The sequence below is a fragment of the Annulohypoxylon maeteangense genome (genome assembly GCF_022496945.1).
Source record: "Annulohypoxylon maeteangense strain CBS 123835 unplaced genomic scaffold GGS22scaffold_6, whole genome shotgun sequence".
NCBI classification, from domain to species: domain Eukaryota; kingdom Fungi; phylum Ascomycota; class Sordariomycetes; order Xylariales; family Hypoxylaceae; genus Annulohypoxylon; species Annulohypoxylon maeteangense.
In genome coordinates, this window is record NW_025953253.1 from 748,018 (window position 1) to 769,859 (window position 21,842).

Here is a 21,842-nt window from a genome sequence, read left to right on the forward strand (position 1 = left end):
TATATTAAAATTTATATATACCGTTAATTTTTTATTATGTTTATTTATTACGTTAATTTTTATATTATTATATTTTTTTATAATAAAGCTTAAACGTTATATAAGTTTAATATTACATATATTATATAAATTAAAACTTTTAAAAAAAAAAACCTTTTTTCGGTTTTAATAATATTAATAACGAAAAAATCGATAACGGTATTTTTATAAGTAATATTAACGTATTATTTTTATATAAAGTTTTAAATATAAAAACGGCATTTTCATATAATTTATTTCCTTTTTATTTTATTATAAAAAACTCGTTTTATATATTTTATATCGTTAATAAATAATATTTCGAGTATTTTATTTTCGATAAAAAAAACGTAAGTAAATGTTTAATATTTTTATTAAAATTTATATTAAAATAAATATATTTTTATATATATATCGATATACGAAATAAAGAAATAAATGGTAAATTATAAAGTTTAAATTTTAATATATATTTAAATTAACGTAATAATATAAGTATTTTTTTAAGTAAAAATAAACGAAATAATATTAAAAATATATATTTATTCGAAATTATATATTTAAATAAATTTAACCGGTTTTAAAAAATATGTTTACATTTTTTATAAGTTTATTTAATTATAAAAAAATCGGCGATATAAATAAATATAATTTTATTAATATATTTTTAAAAAAGGAAATAATTATTAATTATTAAGGTTTTTTTTATTTATTTTAAACTTTTTTTATCGTTTTAATATAATATTTTATTTTTTATATATATTTATTTTTTATTATTTTAACCGTTTTTAATTTATTAATAAATATAATATCGGTTATAATTTTAATTTTTATTTTAACGTTTATAAAAACGGAAATTTTTATTATAATTAAAATTATAAAATTAAAAAAACGATAATTTTTATATATAAATTAATATAAATTATAAATAAGTTATTTTTTATTATAACGATTATTTTAACGGTTATTATTATAATTACGGTAAAACGGTAATTATAATTAAAACGTTAATTATAATTTTTATAATAATTATAATTTTTATTTTTTTATTATTTACGGGAACGGTTTCGTAATTTATTATAACGTAATTAATTTTATTAATAATTATAATATTTATTAATTTTTTATTAATATAATAAATAATTTTAATAATATAAAAATTAAATAATAATAATATTATTCGAAAAGATAAATTTTAAATTAAACGTTCGTTAATTAATATAAACGAAATATTAAAAATAAAAAAGTTAATAAAAACGTAATAAAAAGTAAAATTTTTAATATTTTTTATAATTAAGTTTATACGTTAAATTTTAATATAATTAATAATATATTATATATATTTATAAGTTTTAATTTTAAGTTTAAATTCGAAAATTAAATAACGAAAATTATAATTTATAAACTTATAAATTATAATTATATAAAATATAATATTATTTATATATAATATTTAATAAAATCGTATAATTAATATAATTTAATTTTTAAAATTTAAAAATTAAAAGTAATTTTTTTTCGTATATTATATAATACGTTAATATTTTATTATTTTATAATTAAATATATAAAATTTTTAAAAAAGTTTAAAAAAAGTATAATTATTATTAATAAAATATTTATTTTTTTTATTTTTAAAAAATATATTTAATTATTAAAATTAAACGTATTTACGAAGTAATTATAGAAATTTTTTAATAATATATTCGATTTAAATAATATTAAATTTTTAAGCGTAAATATAATTAATAAATAAATATATATTACGTTAATAAATTTCTTTTTTAAAAATTATAACGTTATTAAAATTTATAATAACATTTTTTAAATTAAAATAAAATATTTTTATATTTTTAATATTTTAATTTTTAAGTTTTTTATATTAATTATTAATTATAATATTAATACGGGTTATTTCGTAAATTTTATTTATTAATTTATTATTTTTTAAATTATTTATTATATTTTTTAATATTTTTTAAATTATTTATTATATTTTTTAATATTTTTTTAATTATTTATTATATTTTTTAATATTTTTAAAATTATTATTATTTATTTAATAATATATTTAATTTTTTTATTTAAAAATAAATATATTAATTAAATAAGTAAAAAAAGAACGGAATTTTTAAAGTTAAAATTAAAATTAATTAAAAGGTTTTTAAAAGTAAACGTAAAATTAAAAATAAATTTAAAAGCGTTAAATATTATTAAAATAAATACGAAAATTTTTAAATTAAATAATTAATTAATTATTACGGTAAATATAATTAATTTCATAATTAATAACGATAAAAATAATATAAAAAATGTAAATTTTAAATCGAAAATAAAAAAAGATTTTAATAAAAATAATAATAAAGAAATTAATATTATTTCGATAATAAAAATTAAAAATAAATTAAATTATATTAATAACGGTAAAAAAGAAAATACCGGGAATAATTAAAAAAAAGTTATAAAAGTTATTAATACGAAAAATAATTATTATTACGAAAAAACTTTAAAAATATTTTTTACTTTTTAATGAAATATTATTATATAATTAATTTAATATAAAGTAAATTTAATTAATTTTATTATAATAAAATAAATAATACGTATTAAAATTATTAAATTAAAAATTAAAAATAAAATAAAATATAAAAATTATAATTATAATTTAAATAACGTAATTTAAAATTAAAATTATATAATTTAAAATTTAAATTAAAAATAAAATTAAGGTTAAAATTAAAGTTAAAATTAAAGTTAAAATTATAATTATTAAAATTATTATTATATATAAAGTTATAAAAATTATAAAAAGAAAAACTTTAACTACGTAATATAAATATATTAATTAATTTACGTAATAACGTTAAAATTTACGTTAATATATTCGAAAAGTATTTAAAACGTTTTAATTTTTTAAATTTATTTTAATTAATTCTTTTTTTTTTAAAATGTTATTAAATTTTTTATAATTACGATTAATCGAAAGTTATTAATTATGTTTATGTAAAGTTTTAATTATAATTATTTATATATAAAATTAAAAGAAATATTTTAAATTAAAAAAATTTAAATAAAAAGATAAAATTTTATAATTTTTAATCGTAATTTTATAACGTTATTAAATTTAAATTAACTTTTTATAATATTATATTAATTTAATATAATATAATTTCGATTATAAATAAAATAAATTAAAAGTTTTAAATTAATTATAATTATAAAATTTTTAAACGTATATTTAAAAAAAATAATTAATTACAATTAATCGGAAATTTAAATATTTTAAAAAGTACATTAAACGAAAAAATATATTTTACGATATATTAATTTATATAACGTTTAAAATATCTTAAGTTATATTTTTTTAATTTAATTTTATTACGTAAATTTAATAATGTATTTATATTACGCGGTTAAGGTTTTTTTATAAAAATTATAAAAATTTTTTAAAAGTTTTAAAATTTTATCGTATTAAAAAACTTAATAAACGAATAATTAATATTAATATTTCCTTAATAAATAAATTTAAAAAATTCAAAATTATTAACTTTAATATATTCGTGTTTTAAATTTATTTTTTATTTTTTTTAAAAATATAAAAATATTTAAATTAAAAAAAAATTTAAACTTTTTTTAATTATATTAATTAAATATAAAAATTTAACGATAATTAAAAATTATATAAAACGTATAAAAATTTTTAATAACGAAATAATAAAAAACGAAATTAATATAAAATTAAATTATAAAACGAAATTTAAAAAAATATAACGAATAATTTAAAATAATTTAAAATTAATATTAAAAAATAAAAATAATAATTAAAATAATAATTTAATATTAAAATCGAATATAAAATTAAATAAAATAAAAGAAATAATAATAAAATAATAATAAAAATAAAAAATAAAATAATAATAAAAATAAATAATAAAATAATAATAAATTATATAATCGTAAATAAAATTAAAATAAAAAAAATAATAAAAAAAATGTTTATAATAATAAAATAACCATTAAAATTTAATTTATTAAAATATAAATAAACGTAAATTATATATATTTAAAAGATTTTTCGAAACTTATAAATATCGATAATTTATTTATTAAAAAAAAAGAAAATATTTAATAAATTTTAAATTATTCGAAAAAAAAAAGAAAAAAAAAACGAAAAAAATTCTTTAAGTTTTAAATATTTAAATAATTTTTTTATTATAAAAACTTTAAATAAATAATAATAAAATTAAAAAATTAAATATAAGTAAAATTTTTTTTTTAATATATATAAATAAAAAAAAGAAAAAAATAATTAAATTTATATATAATTATAAATTAAAAATAAAAATAATAAATAATTAAATACGATAAAAGCGTATATAATTACGTTTAATAATTTCGATCGATTATTTTAACATATTACGGAATAATATAACATAACGATTAATTCGTAATTTTTTAAAGTTAAAAAAAAGCGAAAAAATTAAAATAAAAAAATAAAAAATGTAAAACATATATATATAAATATATATGCGAAAAAAAATTTTATTCGTTATTTTAAAGTAAAATAAATAAAAATTTATATCGAAATAAATTAAACGAAAATTAATTAAAACGTAATATTAACCGCGTAATATAAAATTCGTTTAATTTTTAACGTAATAACGTTAAAATAACGCGTTCGAAAAAATACTTTTTTATTTATATAAATTATTATATAACGTTTTATATTTTTAAAATAAAATTTTTACGTTATTTTTTATTAACGTAATTAAATTTATATATTTTTCGAAAAGTTTATATTTAATTTTTTTTTATATTAATTTTTTTTAAAGTTTTTTTTTCGATTAAATTTTTAATTAAACTTTTTAAATTTTATTTAATTAAAAATTATTTCATTAATTTATTTATTATTTAAAAAGTTAATTATTTCGAATTTATTTTAAATTTAAAATTTAAATCGAAAAAAAAAGTTTACTTTTAATTTTTAATAATTAATTTTATTATTTTCACCGCGATTTAATTTAAATTTAACGATATAATAATTTTTTTAAATTTAAATTTAATATAATTAAATTTATTTAATTTAATTTTTTAATATAATTACGTTAATTATAATTATTAAAAATTTAAATTTAAATTAATCGAAAAATAATTAATTAAAAATTAAAATATATATATATTAAAAATAAAATTCGAAATTAAAATAAATATATATATTTTTTATATAAATTTATATAAAATAAAATATACACCGTTTTTCGGTATTTTTTTTATTCGATATTACGCGGGAAATTAATTAAACTTTATATTACGCGGTTAATATTATTTTAAATTAATATATAAAATTATTTTATTACGTAATAAAATTTTATAATTAAAAAAGAGCAATATTGCTTGCGCTGTATGGTTTTGGCTGGTACGCGCGCTGTATCGAAAAAGGGCCTAGCGTTGATTCGAACCCACTGCAGATTATACTGAAATACCACCTTGTACTCGATCAACTTGAACCCTTTTCAACTACATCAACTTAAGGTTTCAATCTCTCGAACCTGGTGTATTCGAAAGCGCTCGCTCTGAATTATTTTTTATTTCTTTTGCAGATCTCTAAGTCTAAATCTGACAGTAAGAATCAAGGTTGAAAAGGGATACCTATTTCGATTGATTCGAGTTAATATGAGCCCGCTCCAACTTCGATCGCGATCTCTCAATTCAGTCCAGCTTTAATTACCGTGCAACCTAGTCCATTCGAAAGCGCCCTTCGAGGGCAATTAAATAATATTAATTATAAAACTTTTAAACAGGTTTTAATTGTGAAACAATTAATTGAAGATTGGATAGAAAGAAAAGATACAAATCTTGGAATTAGCTTTAAAAGTTTAAATCGGAGTACTTGATCTCTTACCTAATTTATATAAGAGAATATGTACACTTTTCGCCGGCGTTTTTCCGGCCCATATAGCGCAATAACTAGTGCTAACCATACAGCGCAAGCAGTATTGTTTTTAAAAAAATAAATAATATATTTAATAAACGTTAAAAAATTAAAAATAAATAATTATAATTAAAAAAATATTTATAATTATTATAATTTAATTATAAATAATTTAATAAAAAATAATTAAATATATTTTTTAAATTAAAATTATATATATAAAAATAATAAAAAAAATAAATCGAATTAATTTAATTTAAATTAACGTTAAATTTTACCGAAATAAAAATTATAAAACTTTATTTATATTATAATTATAAATTTTTTTTTCTTTTTTAATTTAATTAATATATATAATTTCGATTAATAATTTAATTTTTATATTAAATATTAATTTAATTTTATTTTTTATAATAATAATTATTATTACGTAAATTATTAAAAAAATAAAAAAAATAATATTTAATATTAATTAAAATTTTTAAAAAATAATCGTTTAATTAATATTATAAAAAAGTAATATTAACCGCGTAATATAAAAGTCGAATTTTTCCGCGTAATATTTTATTAAAAATTAAAAGTATTTTTTTTCGTATATAAATCGTTATATAATTATTTATATTAACGATAATTTAATTAATATAAAATAAAAACTTTATTTCGTTTATTATAAAATTAAGTAAAAAAATTAAATAATAATTAAGTTAATAATAAATTCGATTTAAAATTAAAATTTATAAAAAGAAAAAAAAAATTATTTCCGTTTATATTTTTTAAACGTAATATTAATATAATTTAAATTATATATATTACGTGTTTCTTCGTTTATACATTTATCGGATAAAAACTTTTAATATTAAAATATATTCGAAATTTCCTTTTCCGATTTTTAATTCGATTTTCGATTCGTATTTACATTAAAATTAATTTTTTTTAAAATTTTACATTTATATATTTTTAATTTTAATTTAGTTTTTTATAATTTATTAATTTAAAAAAAATATTAATTCGATATTAATTAAAAAAAATTTTAAAAGAAATTTAATTAATATAAAATGTATTTATATTAATTATAAATTAAAAAAAATATAAATAATTAAAATTAAAAATATACTTTAATAATAAAATTAAAATTTCCTTTAAAATTAAAAATTATTAAATTTATTATTAAAATATACGTTTTAATTTAACTTATTTTTTCGTAATAAATTTATATTAAAAACTTTTATAATTAAATTTATATAAAAATTTTTTAAAAATTTAATCGATTAAAATTAATTATATATTATAAAATTTTTTTTTAAATTAAATATTCGGGTTAAAAATTTTTTATATATTTAATATATAAAATTAAAATTTTTCGATTAAAAATTTATTAAATAACCGATATATAATTTTAATTTAATTATTTATAAATTAATTAATTTTTAATTATAATAATTTTAATTTATGTTAATCGAATTTTTTTTAAAAAGTTTTTCGATTAAATTTAAATTTATATTTTTATTAATTTATTTTATTAAAAAAAAACAAGTTAAAATTAAATGTATATAAATGTAATAAAATACGATTAAAATTTCGAAAATGAATAATTTAATTATTACGAGTATATGTATTTCCACCGCGATTTATACGCGGGGAAAAATACTTTTAATTTTAACGAAGTATTACGCGGGAAAAATCCGGTTTTCGTATTACGCGGTTAATATTATTTTTATAAAAAATAAAATTAAATTAATATTTAATATAAAAATTAAATTATTAATTAAAATTATATATATTAATTAAATTAAAAAAAATTTATAATAATAATATAAATAAAATTTTATAATTTTTATTTTAATAAAATTTAACGTTAATTTAAATTAAATTAAATTAATTTATTTTTTTTATCGTTTTTATATATATAATTTTAATTTAAAAATATATATTTAATTATTTTTTATTAAATTATTTATAATTAAATTATAATAATTAAAATTAATTAAATTATTTAATAATATAAAATATATAATAATATAAATTATAATATATAAATTTATTTAATAATTATAAAAATTTTTAAAAAATAAAAATTAATTAATTATAAATTTAATTAATTACGTTATTATTAATATATTATTAAATTAATTTAAATAATTTTTAAAAATAAATAATAAAATAATAAATAACGTTATATTATAACGAAAACGCGGTTTCGAATAATATTTATTTTATTATATAAAATTTTATATAAATCGAAATATTTTCAAAAACCCCGTTATAATATAAAATTATTAAAAATATTTAATTTTAAATTTATTTTTTTAATTAAAATAAATTTAAATTTATCGTAAAATAATTTATATAAAAATATATATAAAAAATAATTAAATAAATTAAATTATATTATATTTTAAATTTTTTTAATTAAAAAATTTTAATTAAAAATTATATAATAAAATATTTACGTTAAAAATTAATAATTTATTTTAAAATATTAATTATAAATTATAAATTAAATTTATTTTAAAATTTTTTTATTTAATTAAATTAAACGTTATAATAATATAATTAAATTTATTTAATATAAATTATAATAATTAATATATATTTCGAATTTTATAAAAATTTAATTTATTTTTAAATTAAAATAATTAATTAAAAATAACGATTAATATATTATATTAAATATAAAAAATAAAATTTTAAAATTAAAAAAATATTTAAATTTATATATATTTTTATATAAAAAACGTATATTATTTAAATTTAAATTTTTAATAAAACTTCGATTTTTAAAATAATTTAATATTATAAATATAATTAAAATACATTATAAATTTAATATTATTTTTATAAAAATATAATAATTTTCGAAGCTCGGGCATTTTTCGTAATTCGGTCACTCGGGTAATCCTCGGAACTTTAACGCCCGGATATAACCTCGGATCTCGGAAACATTGTAAACTCCGTTTAATGGTAATATTTCGCTACTATTTCGTTACGATGCAATATCCCCCGGAGCTCGGGCACGACGGGTTCTTCTCATAATGTACCCACCAATGGGTATATCCGACATTACTATTCTTGAGCTTCTCGATTCTGATCCCCGGCCGTCGTTTGTTGTTATCACTACTCAAACGTCGCTCCCCATATACGCAAACCCCGCTCTCCGTCAGAATGCTGTCCTGCACGATCAAATCGTCAAGCTGTTTCAGTCCCGCCATGGCCCTTTCTGGGACTGGGTTACCGCCGCTCTGCTGCCTGACACTGGCACTGGTCATACATTTCCCTTCGAGAACGTCTTTTGGACTCGGTCGATTGTTCGGGACAAATGGGCTGTGATCGGTAGTAACAATCATCCACCGTTGGGCGATGTCGAACGTAATAACAACAAGGGCCCCCTGCAAGAGGCTGCTAGTCCCGAGGTCTTGAAAGATCACAATGATAGTTGGATACCCCCCGATTTTTTACCTGAGCAGGAGTCCTTCGCCCATGTAATCAACACGCTTGACTGGGCTCTAACACCTCTTGGCCCGCTACCGCGTTGGCCTGGCCTCCTGCAACAAACGTTCAATCAAGTCCTTGCTGACTCAAGACCTATAGTCATCTATTGGGGTGAGAGTTTGACTACACTATACAATGAAGCTTTTAGCAAACTATGCGGGTCGAGACATCCTTCCCTCCTGGGGAAGTCGGTGGAAAATGCCTGGCCTGATTTTCATGAGAAGATTAAGTCAGCAATGTCTACGTCTGCCTCGAAATTTCGCGCAGGTTCCAATGACGAGGACGAATGGCGGTTCTTTACACAGAACCCTGACGGTCATTCCGAAGAGAAGTACCTCAAATGGTCTATTATCCCGGTTACCGATAAGAATAGATGCCTTGGGTTTATTCAGCCAATCCAAGATAATACTTCCATGCGACTCTGGGAAAGACGCACCAGGATGCTAATTGACCTGGGCGATATGTTAGTCACCGCGCGTGACGTGAGATCCTACTGGGCCAAACTAATTCAAGGGCTCGAAGCTTGTCATCCCACTTACGATATCCCCCTCGCCATCCTCTACTCCCTCGAAGAAGACTTCCCGCTGTCTACCGGAAAGACTTGTCGACTCGAAGGCTGTCTAGGGGTCCCAAATGGCCACCCCATGGCTCCATCAAAGTTACGACTCGATGAGAGAAGCCAGGGGTTATCCTTGTCATTTCGACAAACCCTTGAATCTCAGAACCCACTATTACTCCGGATTAGAGACGGGACATTGCCAAAATCGTTACTTGAAGGTCTCAAGTGGCGTGGCTTCGAGGACCCGTGTCGAGAAGCTGTCATCTGTCCTATACGACCAACCAAAGAGGAGAACGTATTAGGCTTCCTTTTTCTCGGTCTTAACCCCCGTAGGCCCTATGACAACGACTACCGGCAGTATATTTCCTTGCTTGGGCAGAAGCTCACTACGACCTTGGCATCGGCTGTGCTCCTTGAGGAAGAGGCACGCAGGCGTCGTAACATTGCTGAACAAGCCGCATATGACCAGGCTAGGCTAAAAGAAAAGCTCACCACGCAGACAAGAGAGGCTACGGAGTCCGTCCAAAAGTTCCAACAGATTGCCGAGTTTCTTCCAGTTGGTATGTGTTTTGGTAATTACCGCGGTAATATTATATTTGCCAATGATGCCTGGCGTAGGATCACAGGCGCTCCCCAGGTAAACCCACTCACGCCTGAAGGTTTCCTATCTTGCGTCATCGACGAAGACAAGCCAAATGTGCGGCGGGCGTACGAAGAGCTCCACAAAACATTGACCGTTACTATCGAATTTCGAGTTCCACGGCCGGCCGATGACAGCTATCCTCTTCAGTTCCCCATTGGAAGTTCCCCAAGTTTTGAGAAGGCTGGTTTGAACTTGGATGATGAAGGAGATGTTCGGCATGTCTTAGGTTCCTTGAAAGCTGAAAGGGGCTCGGACGGAAATATCAATCAAGTCCTAGCGTGCTTGACGGACGTAACCCTTCATAAAAAGGCTGCCGAGGAAGCCATTCGAAAAGCACAGCAGGCAGAGAACCTCAAACGGTAAGTATCAACGCTCACCCAACCCTAATTTCCAACGTGTCTGCACCAACACGTACACATACGCACTGTGTGTATTTATTCCTCGGTCGTTGCTAGGTGCTTTGTTAAATATATATACTGTGCTGACGCAGGATTCCACAGCATGGCTGAGCTCGCAACTGTGGGCATGTATGACATGGCTCTTGATGGTCGTTTGCTTGGAGCTAACAACGTCTTCTACGAGATGTGTGGCATAGATAGAGTAGATCTCGCTCAGGAATCTGTCAAGCCATTCGAGTTTTGCGTCGTTGACGAAGACCTTACGTTTCTTAAGAATTCGCTAGTCACTCTCGTCCGTGAAGGCAAGCCACAGACCGCAGAGCTCCGGCTTAAAACGCAATGGACAGAGACAGACACGGACGGAGACCAGATTGTTGCTCCTCGCTGGGTCCTCGCAACATTTATGCCAGTAAGCAATTCCGAGGGCGCTATTCAGACCTTTACAGGCTGCCTCAGTGATGTCTCGTTGCAGAAATGGCAATTTGAGAAGGAGCGGCAGCGGAAAGATGAGGCTATCGAATCCAAGCGCCAGCAGGAGAATTTCATTGATATGACTTCTCACGAGATGAGGAACCCTCTGAGCGCAATTATCCAGTGTGCTGATGCCGTTATCGGGTGCCTTACAAAAGCCCAAGAATTGGTTGATACGCAATTTTCCAAGTGTGGTGACGGCGGCATGTCCAATCCTCCCCCTCCTACCCCTGATGCCCTTGGAGGTATCTGCCAGGAAAGTACCCAACTCTTGAAGGACAGCATAGACAATGCGGAGACGATAATTGCATGTGCCCAGCATCAAAAACGTATCGTTGATGACATTCTAACAATGTCAAAATTGGATTCGAATCTTCTGTCTATTACGCCCATAACGGTAAACCCCATTAACATCGCGCGCGAGGCGTTCAAAATGTTCGAGGTGGAAGCTCGTCGAGTTGATATTGACTTGACCATGATAATTGATCGATCATATACCGAACTGAATGTTGAGTTCCTCGATTTGGATCCTTCGCGCTTGAAGCAAGTCCTTATTAATCTCCTGACCAACGCCTTGAAATTCACAAAAAATGGACCGACGAGAAATGTGTCTATTACGATGAGTGCATCTAAGGCCCGTCCCGAAGATCGAATCTCTTCCGTCCAGTTCATCCCGCGTGCCACAGACTTGGTGTGGCAAGGGAGTGGGTCGTCCTCGCCAGTGCCCGAGGAGACCAGGATCTACCTCATGTTTGAAGTCAAAGATACGGGGCAGGGTCTCACAAAAGAAGAGAAATCATCTCTGTTCCAACGGTTCGTCCAAGCTAATTCAAAGACCCATGTGAAATATGGAGGCTCAGGACTTGGGCTATTCATTAGCCGTAGGCTGACGGAGATGCAAAACGGTGCCATTGGGGTGGCGTCTAACCCTGGCCAAGGCTCAACGTTTGCGTTCTATATCGAGGCGCAGGTGCCAAGCGAGGAGGCATTCCAAGATGCTCGGGCAGCCGCTGAGGCCGTAGGTCACATCCTCAGAAACCCAAATACTTGGGATTTGGGAGATAGGGGATCTAACAAGGGTCCTTTCACTATGGCAAAGCCAACTAAGAAGCTGCTCGGGCCGCAGATCGAAGGTGTACTCCTCGTCGAAGATAATCTTATAAATCAACAGATTACACGTCGCGATCTACTGACAAGTGGTTGCGCCGTTGAAGTAGCCAACCATGGAATTGAGGCGCTTGAGAAGCTCCAGCATACCAACCGAGGCGGTGGAAAATTCCCCCTTAGCTTAATTCTTATGGATATTGAGATGCCTGTACAGGATGGTCTAACTTGCACGCGAAAGATTAGAGAATTGGAAAGGATGGGCCATTTCAAGGGCCCGCGGATTCCGATCATTGCAGTTAGTGCCAACGCACGCATGGAGCAGATTCTGGAAGCCAAAGCCGCGGGGTGTGACGACGTACTGGTTAAACCGTTCAGGATTCTCGAATTGATCGAGAAAATGATGGTTGTTACCAGACAACTCGAGAAGGCCAGACAAGAGGGAACTTAGTCGCTCTCGACCACACTGATGCCTAGAGACTCAACTAAGTTACCCTTGTCACCGTCGAAAACTGTTCAACATGTATATTGCTAAAGGGGAACCTAAATGTTGGAAGGTTTACGTCTCTAGCCTCCTTTGTTCCATGTGGACATGGTTCTTCTTCTTGCCTTTTTCTTTGTATGAGTAGCGATAGTATGATACCACAGGAGCAACAGCGACTTTGAGAGACAGGCATGGATTTGGCGTTCCGGTTAATATTCTAGGATTACTATTTCCAAGCGCGTCAACAAGTTCGCAGCCGTCAACAACTATGTATCATAGAAGGCGGCTGCTTATGATACCCCGTTGCTTAGTTCACATTTGGTGATCTTGTTCGCTGGGTGGAGTTTAAACAATAGTCATTCAGCGATTTACTGACATTAACAAAGCCGAAAGCAACCGGTCCTATTTCATTTTGTAAACCTCTTAATCGACGTATTTTTGCCTTTTACCTGAACTTCTTGCTAGCGTCGGTGAAAGTCATGCCATTCTTGATCTCGACGGCCATCTTCTCGTCGGCTTCGACCTGCTTCTGCATCAACGGTAGGGCTTTTCCTGCCAGTTCGGCGGGCAATACGACGACGCCGTTTAGATCGGCAATCAGGTAATCGCCCGGTCGGATCTCCATATTCTGCTCGTCCGTCTGTAGTTTGACAGGTACGTTGACGGCTGCCACTTTCAACAGCTCTGCTGGGGGTGCTGTCCCGACGTCTCGAGCGAAGATCTATTTCCGCTCGTCTGTCAGACACTATGCACATCGCAGCATTCTAAATAAATATGTGGAATATATGGTACGATACCGGGTACTTTAACTCGCGTTGTTCCTGCAAATCGCGAAAGCGGCCATCGATGACGGACCCGACGGCACCGCTAGCTAGCGCACGGGTCGACATGAGCCCACCATACACAGCGTTCGGAGTTCTACGAGGACACGAGACAAAAATTACAGCATCCTTAGGCACCGTGTCGATCTATTAATCAGGGTTAGAAAGCCTCCTCTAAGACCGCTGCGGAAGTTTGAATAAGCGAAGCTATAACGATGACATACGTAGTGGTTTGGGTGCTTGGGTGCTGGATCGTCTAAAGGAACATATTTGACGGTGTAAGCGGGTCCAACAATTTTAGTAGGACCGTCCTGGCGCTGAGGAGACCACATGGTCAGGCCGGACAGAAAACCCCCATTGCGATACTTTAGTTTGCATAGAGCATCAGATACATCGCACCTGGTATGATGGGTATGAGTTGGATTCTGCGGATATGATCTCTATTTCTTACGTTGTATATTTCTGCAACTCCCTGACAATAGCATCTTGAGATCCGGACATAGTGCTGCGATGTCGAGCTAGACCTGGATCCAAACGATATGCGACAACACTACGTAAACGCCTTTGGATGAGATATAATGGTGCCTGTATGTGTATCATAAACGTATGATTTGATAGCGCATTGCCATCAGTGTGTATGTGGTGATGTTATGAGGAGGTTGATGAGTTATTCAGTACAAATGGATTTTGTAAGATGACGTAACCTTTCACATGTGAGATCGGTACTACTAACTACATAAGTATTTACGATCTTAGTAATATGCAGTTGTGCAATATAGCTAGATAGGTACATAAAATCTCAATAACAATATTAGATACTTCATCTTGTGTAATTATGTAAATACCCCGGGTCCACCCATATCTGCTCATACAAATATCTATGTAGACCTATCCAGTAATTGACATACGATAGACATCTAAACGTGCGGATATGTTCTATCTTACTAAATTGATGTTTGTTTAACATGATAAAATCTGATGGTTTCCAAACCTTGAGACATCTTGTGGATTAAGATCTAGGATGCTGTAAAGCTAACCCCCTCCCTACTACCCCCCATGTCCCTACGATACATTTACTAGCCAAGTAGCACAGCCGAAGCCAACCTTAAGACCATGTAGATCCTTCGGGTAACCATACAAGTCGATACTTAAATATTACCGTCCGGGAGGGGAGATTCCTTTCTGGCTGAAGATCTAAAAACCAGGTTGAGCAGACGATTTCTGGCGAAGGACATAGACTACATACATGTATAGAGATACCAGACTATGGTTTTCCACGATAGATAACATAATGAGGCTTCGGATCTTTCGTTTTACAATTTGCGTAAGCTAACTTATGTATGCGACACACAGTTTCACTCTCGAGTATTATGTTTTCAGTAGTAGCTAGGCCATCGTACGGTCAAGGCATGCGGTTAAGAAATTGCCGTGTTACGTACGACAAGTTGGTGGTGTCTCGCACTCCTCCCATTGAATCTGTTAAATTTCAACCGGAACTTATTTTAGGGGGCATTTCATAAGTAGAAAGTTCGTAATAATTCTATCATATAGTTTAACCCGTAGCGGTATACTTAGCCAGAATCGACGGCAGTTGTTGTTGGATTTCCAGGCAGGGAAATTGAACCGACGCAAAGGCGGACTGAGTTTCTCAGCTCGCCAGACGTAGTTACCGAGATGCCGGATTGTTCGTTCTACCAGTGATGTAGTCCGGACTGTAACCTAGCGTATTCCTAGCACCGAGCTAGTGTAAATTTCTTCATTTGCCCAGGGGCATTGCAAGTGCCATCTATCTGCATAAGTAGCTTAAGATGAAAACAAACAAATAAATAATAAATGCCCCCATTAATGATTAACTAACCTGAGCTCCGTATCACTCTGTACATCAATCCCCAAGGCCTCCTTAGCCTGTGGGACTGTAGACAAGGAAGGTGGGTGTTGTTCGTAAGTAAACACGCTAGCAAGAACGCCGACGGTGGCTATGGCGATCATGACGTTGACATCGCCAGTAAAAGCCGACGCGTAGCTAAAAGAGGCAAATATTAGTATTGACTAGTTTTACAGGGAGGATAAACGTGACAACCGTGAATAACATCGAGAAGGAGGGGGGGGGACAATGCTAGAAAATATGACCTCTGGTATAAACTTATGGAGGGGGTGTGCTGGAAATACCATAAGTAGGGTGAGGGTGGGTGGGTGGGTGGAGGACAACGTTAATTATACTTACACAGATCGAACAAGGAACTTGATATCATCTGGGAGCCAGGGAGCAATTGTAGGGCTGTGATGAAGTGCGGCCATATCATCGGGATCCATCTTGTTCCCAAGTTCCCTCGTTACCTTTCCATTGAAGATGATGCTACAAATCGCTATTCCTACAGCACCGCCGAAGACCCGCGCCTGTGCTATGGCACCCTGGGCCACGGCCAAGTCCTGAATATGCGACTGTACCGATGCCATGATTGTCCCTGAGCCGAGAGAGAGCCCAAAACCAAGACCAAGAAGTACCTGAAATCCGTATTGTGCCTTTGTTTCGGTAGTAGCGTCCCTAAGCATAGTCATGAGGCCGGTTCCTAGTAGTTGGAATGCGTGAGCTACCATAAGTGTCCAGGAGGTGTTGTTACGCTTGCGGGAGATGGCACCCGCTGAGAAGGCACCGATAGAAGTTGCACCTAGCATCGGTAGTAGGTGGATACCGGAATAGAGTGCATTCTGTCCGTTGACAATCTGGAATCGTTCAGGCAGGATGATGATAATCGACAGATAGATATAACCAGTGCAGAATGTACAGCTGTTGTCATTAGTCGGCTTACTACTAGACACGAAGGCAAAAAATCCACTCACATAATACAGCTAGCGTATACCCGTCGAAAAAAGAGTCGGAGGGGCAAGATCGGCTCAATGCGTGTAAATCGTTTCAGTCCAAGGTAAATCTCCCAGGTGAAGAAGATAACCCAGCCGAGAGAGGCGATCGATAGAGCTGCAACGATGACTGGGCTATCCCAAGCATAGGTATATGTACCGGCCTCTTGAAGAGAAAAGACTAGAAGCGAAGTGGCGGCTATTACTGAGATATTGCCAACAAAGTCGATCTTTCGAATAGATCCCCATCCTCTCTCATGAGGTAATAATTCCGGTGGCGATGCCAAGTACAAGGCAAGAATGACAGCTACACCGGCTGGGACGCTATTTACATATCAGTACGAGTCTTGAAGTGGCTATAGTAGGAGTGTTTACTTGATCCAGAATATGATACTCCACTCTGTTGTTGACGAAATGACAGCCCCGAGAATCGGCCCTAGGACGTACGAGATGGCCAAAGTTGTACCGATCAAGCCGCCCATCAGGCTTGGCTTATCAGAAGGGCCTGCTTCGAAGAGTACAATCTGACTTAAGCTGTAGAGGCCTGAGCCTCCTACGCCCTGAAATGCGCGGTAGACAATTCTGGCTAAGGAGTTAGTAGATACGAACACGAAATATACAACATAAAACATTGTGGGGCGGCAGCGTACAATTGGGTCATGGTTGTCGCTCGAGCGCATCCAATGGAAAACCCAATAAAGAGTATCCATGAGCAGCATAGCATCTCACGACGGCCGTAAATATCGCTCAATTTAGCAAAGCCGATGGCGAATCCAAGGTAGGCTAACAGATAAGACAAAACTACCCATGGAGAATCCAAAAAATCCTGAAGACTAATGGAAATAGTGACAAGGGCGGTCGATACAATAGATGCATCAATAGCCGAGAAGAGAAGACCAACTAATTGACTAGGTATTTATGTGTAGTTAGTAAGGCTTAGTTCGATTGTACCGTCGTGGGTTAACAATATAGATATATATATTTAACTTACGTTGTGATCAGGATTCCCTGGCGCCAGCCATGCACAGCACGCTGATACGGCATCGTGAATATAAAAGACAAGGTGCTATGGTGGTATGGTTGACGGTAGGCAGAGAAAACAGGAACTGGTACTGTAAAATTGGTAAGTAGACAAGCTCTCGAGATGAGCAAAAGTAGTTCAACCGAGATGTGTAAAAGAAGTAGGAGGCGCAAAGGGGCGTCTTGTATGGCAAGAATGCGTTGAATGCACGCCTAGATGAAGAAAAAAGGTGAAGTAGGTAGACCATGTACCATACCTTAGTCGGTTGTTGTAGTGCGATTTTTCTTTCTTTAATGTTTATCGTGACCTAGGCAACGATGCGAGTCCTGAACAAATTCAAGAATGAGGAAAACAATACTAGGTAGTATGAATGTACCATAAGTAAAACATGCACCTTCTAGGAACATTACGTGGTAGTTGTATCTTTACAATGTTATCTACCTACCTAGGTATCGGTAATGCTAAGAAACTTTGATGAGATCTGGCAACCACGATCGAATGTGAAATATACTACCTAGGTATGTAGGTACCTACACATAGTCATTCTTATAGGTACATATATGTATCGTAGGTTGGTACCGACCTACCTAGTTATGCATATATATCGGATCGAAATTTATATTCAGGTACCTGTGTAAGTACATATGTATTTGTAGTCCACGATATAACTCTAATGTTACCTACTAAAATGAGTATCGTAGGAATACTAGATATTCACGGATCCATATATGTTTGTGTCCGATCCCTTCTCACCTTACTCATCCTCTAATGCCTACTCAGGCAATCAAATTTATTTGAATTACCTACATATCGCCCAGGTACTGTGTATATCGACCTAGATCCTTACCTAATAGGCAGGTAGTAGATAAGCAGCAGGAATTAAGAAATCTCATCCCTTTCACGTACCTCGGTATATTAGAAACCTCCAGGATTTTATTGCTTGTCGTACCAAACTATCGTGTACGCATGATCTGGTATTCAAAGAAGACTCGGACTGAGACAGCATGCAATATCTGTAAGAGGAAAGGAGGTGATTGATGATGGACAATCGATTCATGACAGCAGTTGTCCGAATCATTACCACTCGACTCGACACTCTTTATTCGACTAGATACATAACCAGCCTCCATATGGATTCACGATGACTCAAACTCAAACGTATCCCCTCGTTCAATATGCCTAGGGAGGAAGGGGGGCCAAGGGAAGACGGGAAGTCCGCGAAAGAGGATCGGATATGCTAGTGGTGTAAGGTAGTACAGGCGGAACAGTAGCAAGGAGATTATACCTTTACTCATCTGGCTGAAGATTTTGATCCGTGCTGTACTACCTATGATGGCCTTGGAAGACTATTTCACTAGCCCTCTAGTTGAGATGTGTCTGATTTGCAAACAAGACATTATTGACATTGTAGATCATGGGAAAAAATCCAAAAACCAACTCACCAGGGCCTACTTGTGGCATTCTCTCCACTTCTCGGTAAGAAGTTTGGTAGGCGATGGTGACGGAAACTAATATCCATACAGGTGAGTCTTCATACGCGTACATATATTCTGATGGTTTCGTTGGTGTACTTAAGTGGATTGGTACGTAAATATTGTATGATACCTAATTAGGGAAGATGTGCTATATGAACGTGATCAAAGGAGAGATCATGTCGAATCCCGTCTGTGTCAGTCTGTGTGACTTCCACATTTATACGTGAGCCTATCGACTAATAGGCGGCTACGCGCATCCGCTATGGCCTTCTAAATTTGTTTGTCTCGCTAACGATATTTTAGGAGAAGTTAATAGGACAATGGGGTTGGATCGTCGCGAACTAAGAGAATGTAAGACAGTAAGATATACAGGTAGGTACTAAGATGTTATCATGAACTTGAACCACGGGTTTGTAAGATGGACTTACCTAAATATGTACTCACCTAGTAGTTAAACAGGTAATTAAGTTGTGGCTTTGCGAATAGGACCTTATTAGTCCGGGCAGTTATCCTGCTGCATTAGACTGTGGAAGTATATCCCTTGCTCACCTATATTAGGAGTTTACGCCTATTTCACTTATCGTAATTGGTGAAAAATACCTGCTATATAACATAAGGGGTAGTTTTGATCATAGTGTAGAAAGATTAGTACATAGATCCCTTTTTTCAGCTCGCATTTCAACCGAGGTATCATAATAAAATGTTTGTTAGTTATGAAAATAATTGGTTTATCCCTAACTAAAGTTTCATCTTAATAAGCTTAAACCAGGTTTAAATCCTACACTGTGGTCCAAGCTTGCGAATTATGTAATTACATAACTTTAAAAAGTTGGTTAAATATGCATTTTATTCATTTATGTACATATTTATGAATATTACACTTATCTTATCTTACTTTGAGGCTTAAAATTACGCATCTTAATTCTTAACTACATGTTTATTTTCCATCCAGCTTGCTTGTCAATTATGAACAATGTTTAATACGACATCCGTTATTTTTATTGCGACAACATTCCTATCTTATGAAAACTGTGTCCTTACCTTAATATTGTATTTCCTTATAAAATGTGTTATTCCAATAATAGGAATTAATTTATTTACGTCCGAGTAAAACATAAATATATTCAATTTCTTCAACAAGCTGTTATCTTCAGCTAAAGATTAAAGGGCGGAATACACATATGCAATCAGCGGGCGGGCCACTTATAAGCCATAACATTCCTAGTACAGTTGGCACGAAGTAGAATATACATATAATAATTGTGTACCGCTTATGTTCTATATTCTGGGTTTAATCCGCTTAAAGATCACCGTCATTAATGAGGTATGATAAAATATATTAATCATGGGCGTTAGTGATATAATGTTTTGAGAATGTTCATGAATTGCGGTATTACGCATTTGTTAAAAGTCTGGTCTAGAGGAAGACTAATAACTAAAAGTCTACCAGGGTCGGGATTTGACCGTTGTGGCCCTTAAGGATCCTGTTAATTGCCAGCTCTAGAAATAAGATAAATACAATGATTCATTTATAATGTATACCGTCGTTTCTTTAGTGAAAACAGTTTAAAGTTTCGAACGTAATAATGCTATTATTTTTTTGCTATTTGGTTTTATATCGTGATAACACCATGCTTAGTTCATTTTCGTTATTGTATAAAAAAATCCATTACATATAGCCTTGCTTGGACCAAGGTTACAAGAAAAGGGTACTGTAAAATATATTAAAAATACTTGAAATAAGTAAACATCGTGGTTCCATCGTTGAACGATCCTTTTTTCACCCAGTGTAACCACCTGCTAACCCATTTTAACGGGTACATTCTACTGTTTCGTAGGTATCTACTAGGTACACATATATGCATGGCAATCCATACATCAGGCGTACCTTCCTACACCAGACGTACCTTCCTACATTGGACCACCTTCCTTATCACTACTCTAGTCGCTGCCTAACTTACCGGGACTGAATTAGATAAAAGAGTAACTTCCTTCTACTTAACTTCATCTAAAATCTTTTCCACACCCAAACTAGACATTGGCACCTCAATTCTCAAGAAGATTAATCATTCTATCTGGACGCCTAGGTATGTTACGATTTTCATTGTACTTCTTACACCATCGATATATAACAGCATAAACCTTTCTTCCTTCATTACGCATAACCAAAATCTCATATCTTCACCCAAAAATTCTGGACATTCTTTTCAAGACATCGTCTCTCATATTTTTGCTAGCCCATCCAAACTTTTGCCATCACATTATAGGTACGCTTAGCTACGTTATTTTTTACCCTATTTCATACTCCGTCATCCACCTTCCCCTGGTTACACAGAGCAGGATTACCTAGTACCCTTTTCTCATGGCCGAGTACCTAGTATATTCCCCCCCTCCAAAAAAGGTTTCTCGTCGCTTTACCATTTACGCAGTACCTCGTCACCTGCCCTTTTACACTGGTACTCGTAACCTACCCTTCTACACCAACACTCGCCACCTACCTTGCTACTCATCACCCATACTTCTGAATAATTACTTATCCCATTACAAACTTTTGAGTTTTGTACATTA

The 21,842-nt window shown here is 30.8% G+C and overlaps 3 protein-coding genes across 3 annotated transcripts; 1 reads left to right on the top strand and 2 right to left on the bottom strand.

Moving 5' to 3' along the window:
* The first annotated feature begins 8,938 nt into the window (after positions 1-8,938).
* On the top strand, positions 8,939-13,082 carry GGS22DRAFT_124374 (uncharacterized protein). The gene is made up of 2 exons (XM_047958301.1): positions 8,939-11,000; positions 11,142-13,082. The coding sequence occupies exons 1-2, from the start codon at positions 8,983-8,985 to the stop codon at positions 13,063-13,065; spliced, it is 3,942 nt and encodes a 1,313-aa protein (XP_047819943.1). The 5' UTR covers positions 8,939-8,982; the 3' UTR covers positions 13,066-13,082.
* A 461-nt stretch (positions 13,083-13,543) lies between these two features.
* On the bottom strand, positions 13,544-14,420 carry GGS22DRAFT_187344 (RraA-like protein; the record flags this gene model as incomplete). The annotated part of the gene is made up of 4 exons (XM_047964574.1): positions 13,544-13,819; positions 13,896-14,066; positions 14,144-14,318; positions 14,371-14,420. The coding sequence occupies 4 exons, from the start codon at positions 14,418-14,420 to the stop codon at positions 13,544-13,546; spliced, it is 672 nt and encodes a 223-aa protein (XP_047819944.1).
* Positions 14,421-15,761: 1,341 nt separating this feature from the next.
* Positions 15,762-17,822, bottom strand: GGS22DRAFT_179110 (MFS general substrate transporter; the record flags this gene model as incomplete). The annotated part of the gene is made up of 6 exons (XM_047963652.1): positions 15,762-15,942; positions 16,144-16,707; positions 16,761-17,102; positions 17,154-17,360; positions 17,429-17,686; positions 17,770-17,822. The coding sequence occupies 6 exons, from the start codon at positions 17,820-17,822 to the stop codon at positions 15,762-15,764; spliced, it is 1,605 nt and encodes a 534-aa protein (XP_047819945.1).
* Positions 17,823-21,842: the final 4,020 nt, after the last annotated feature.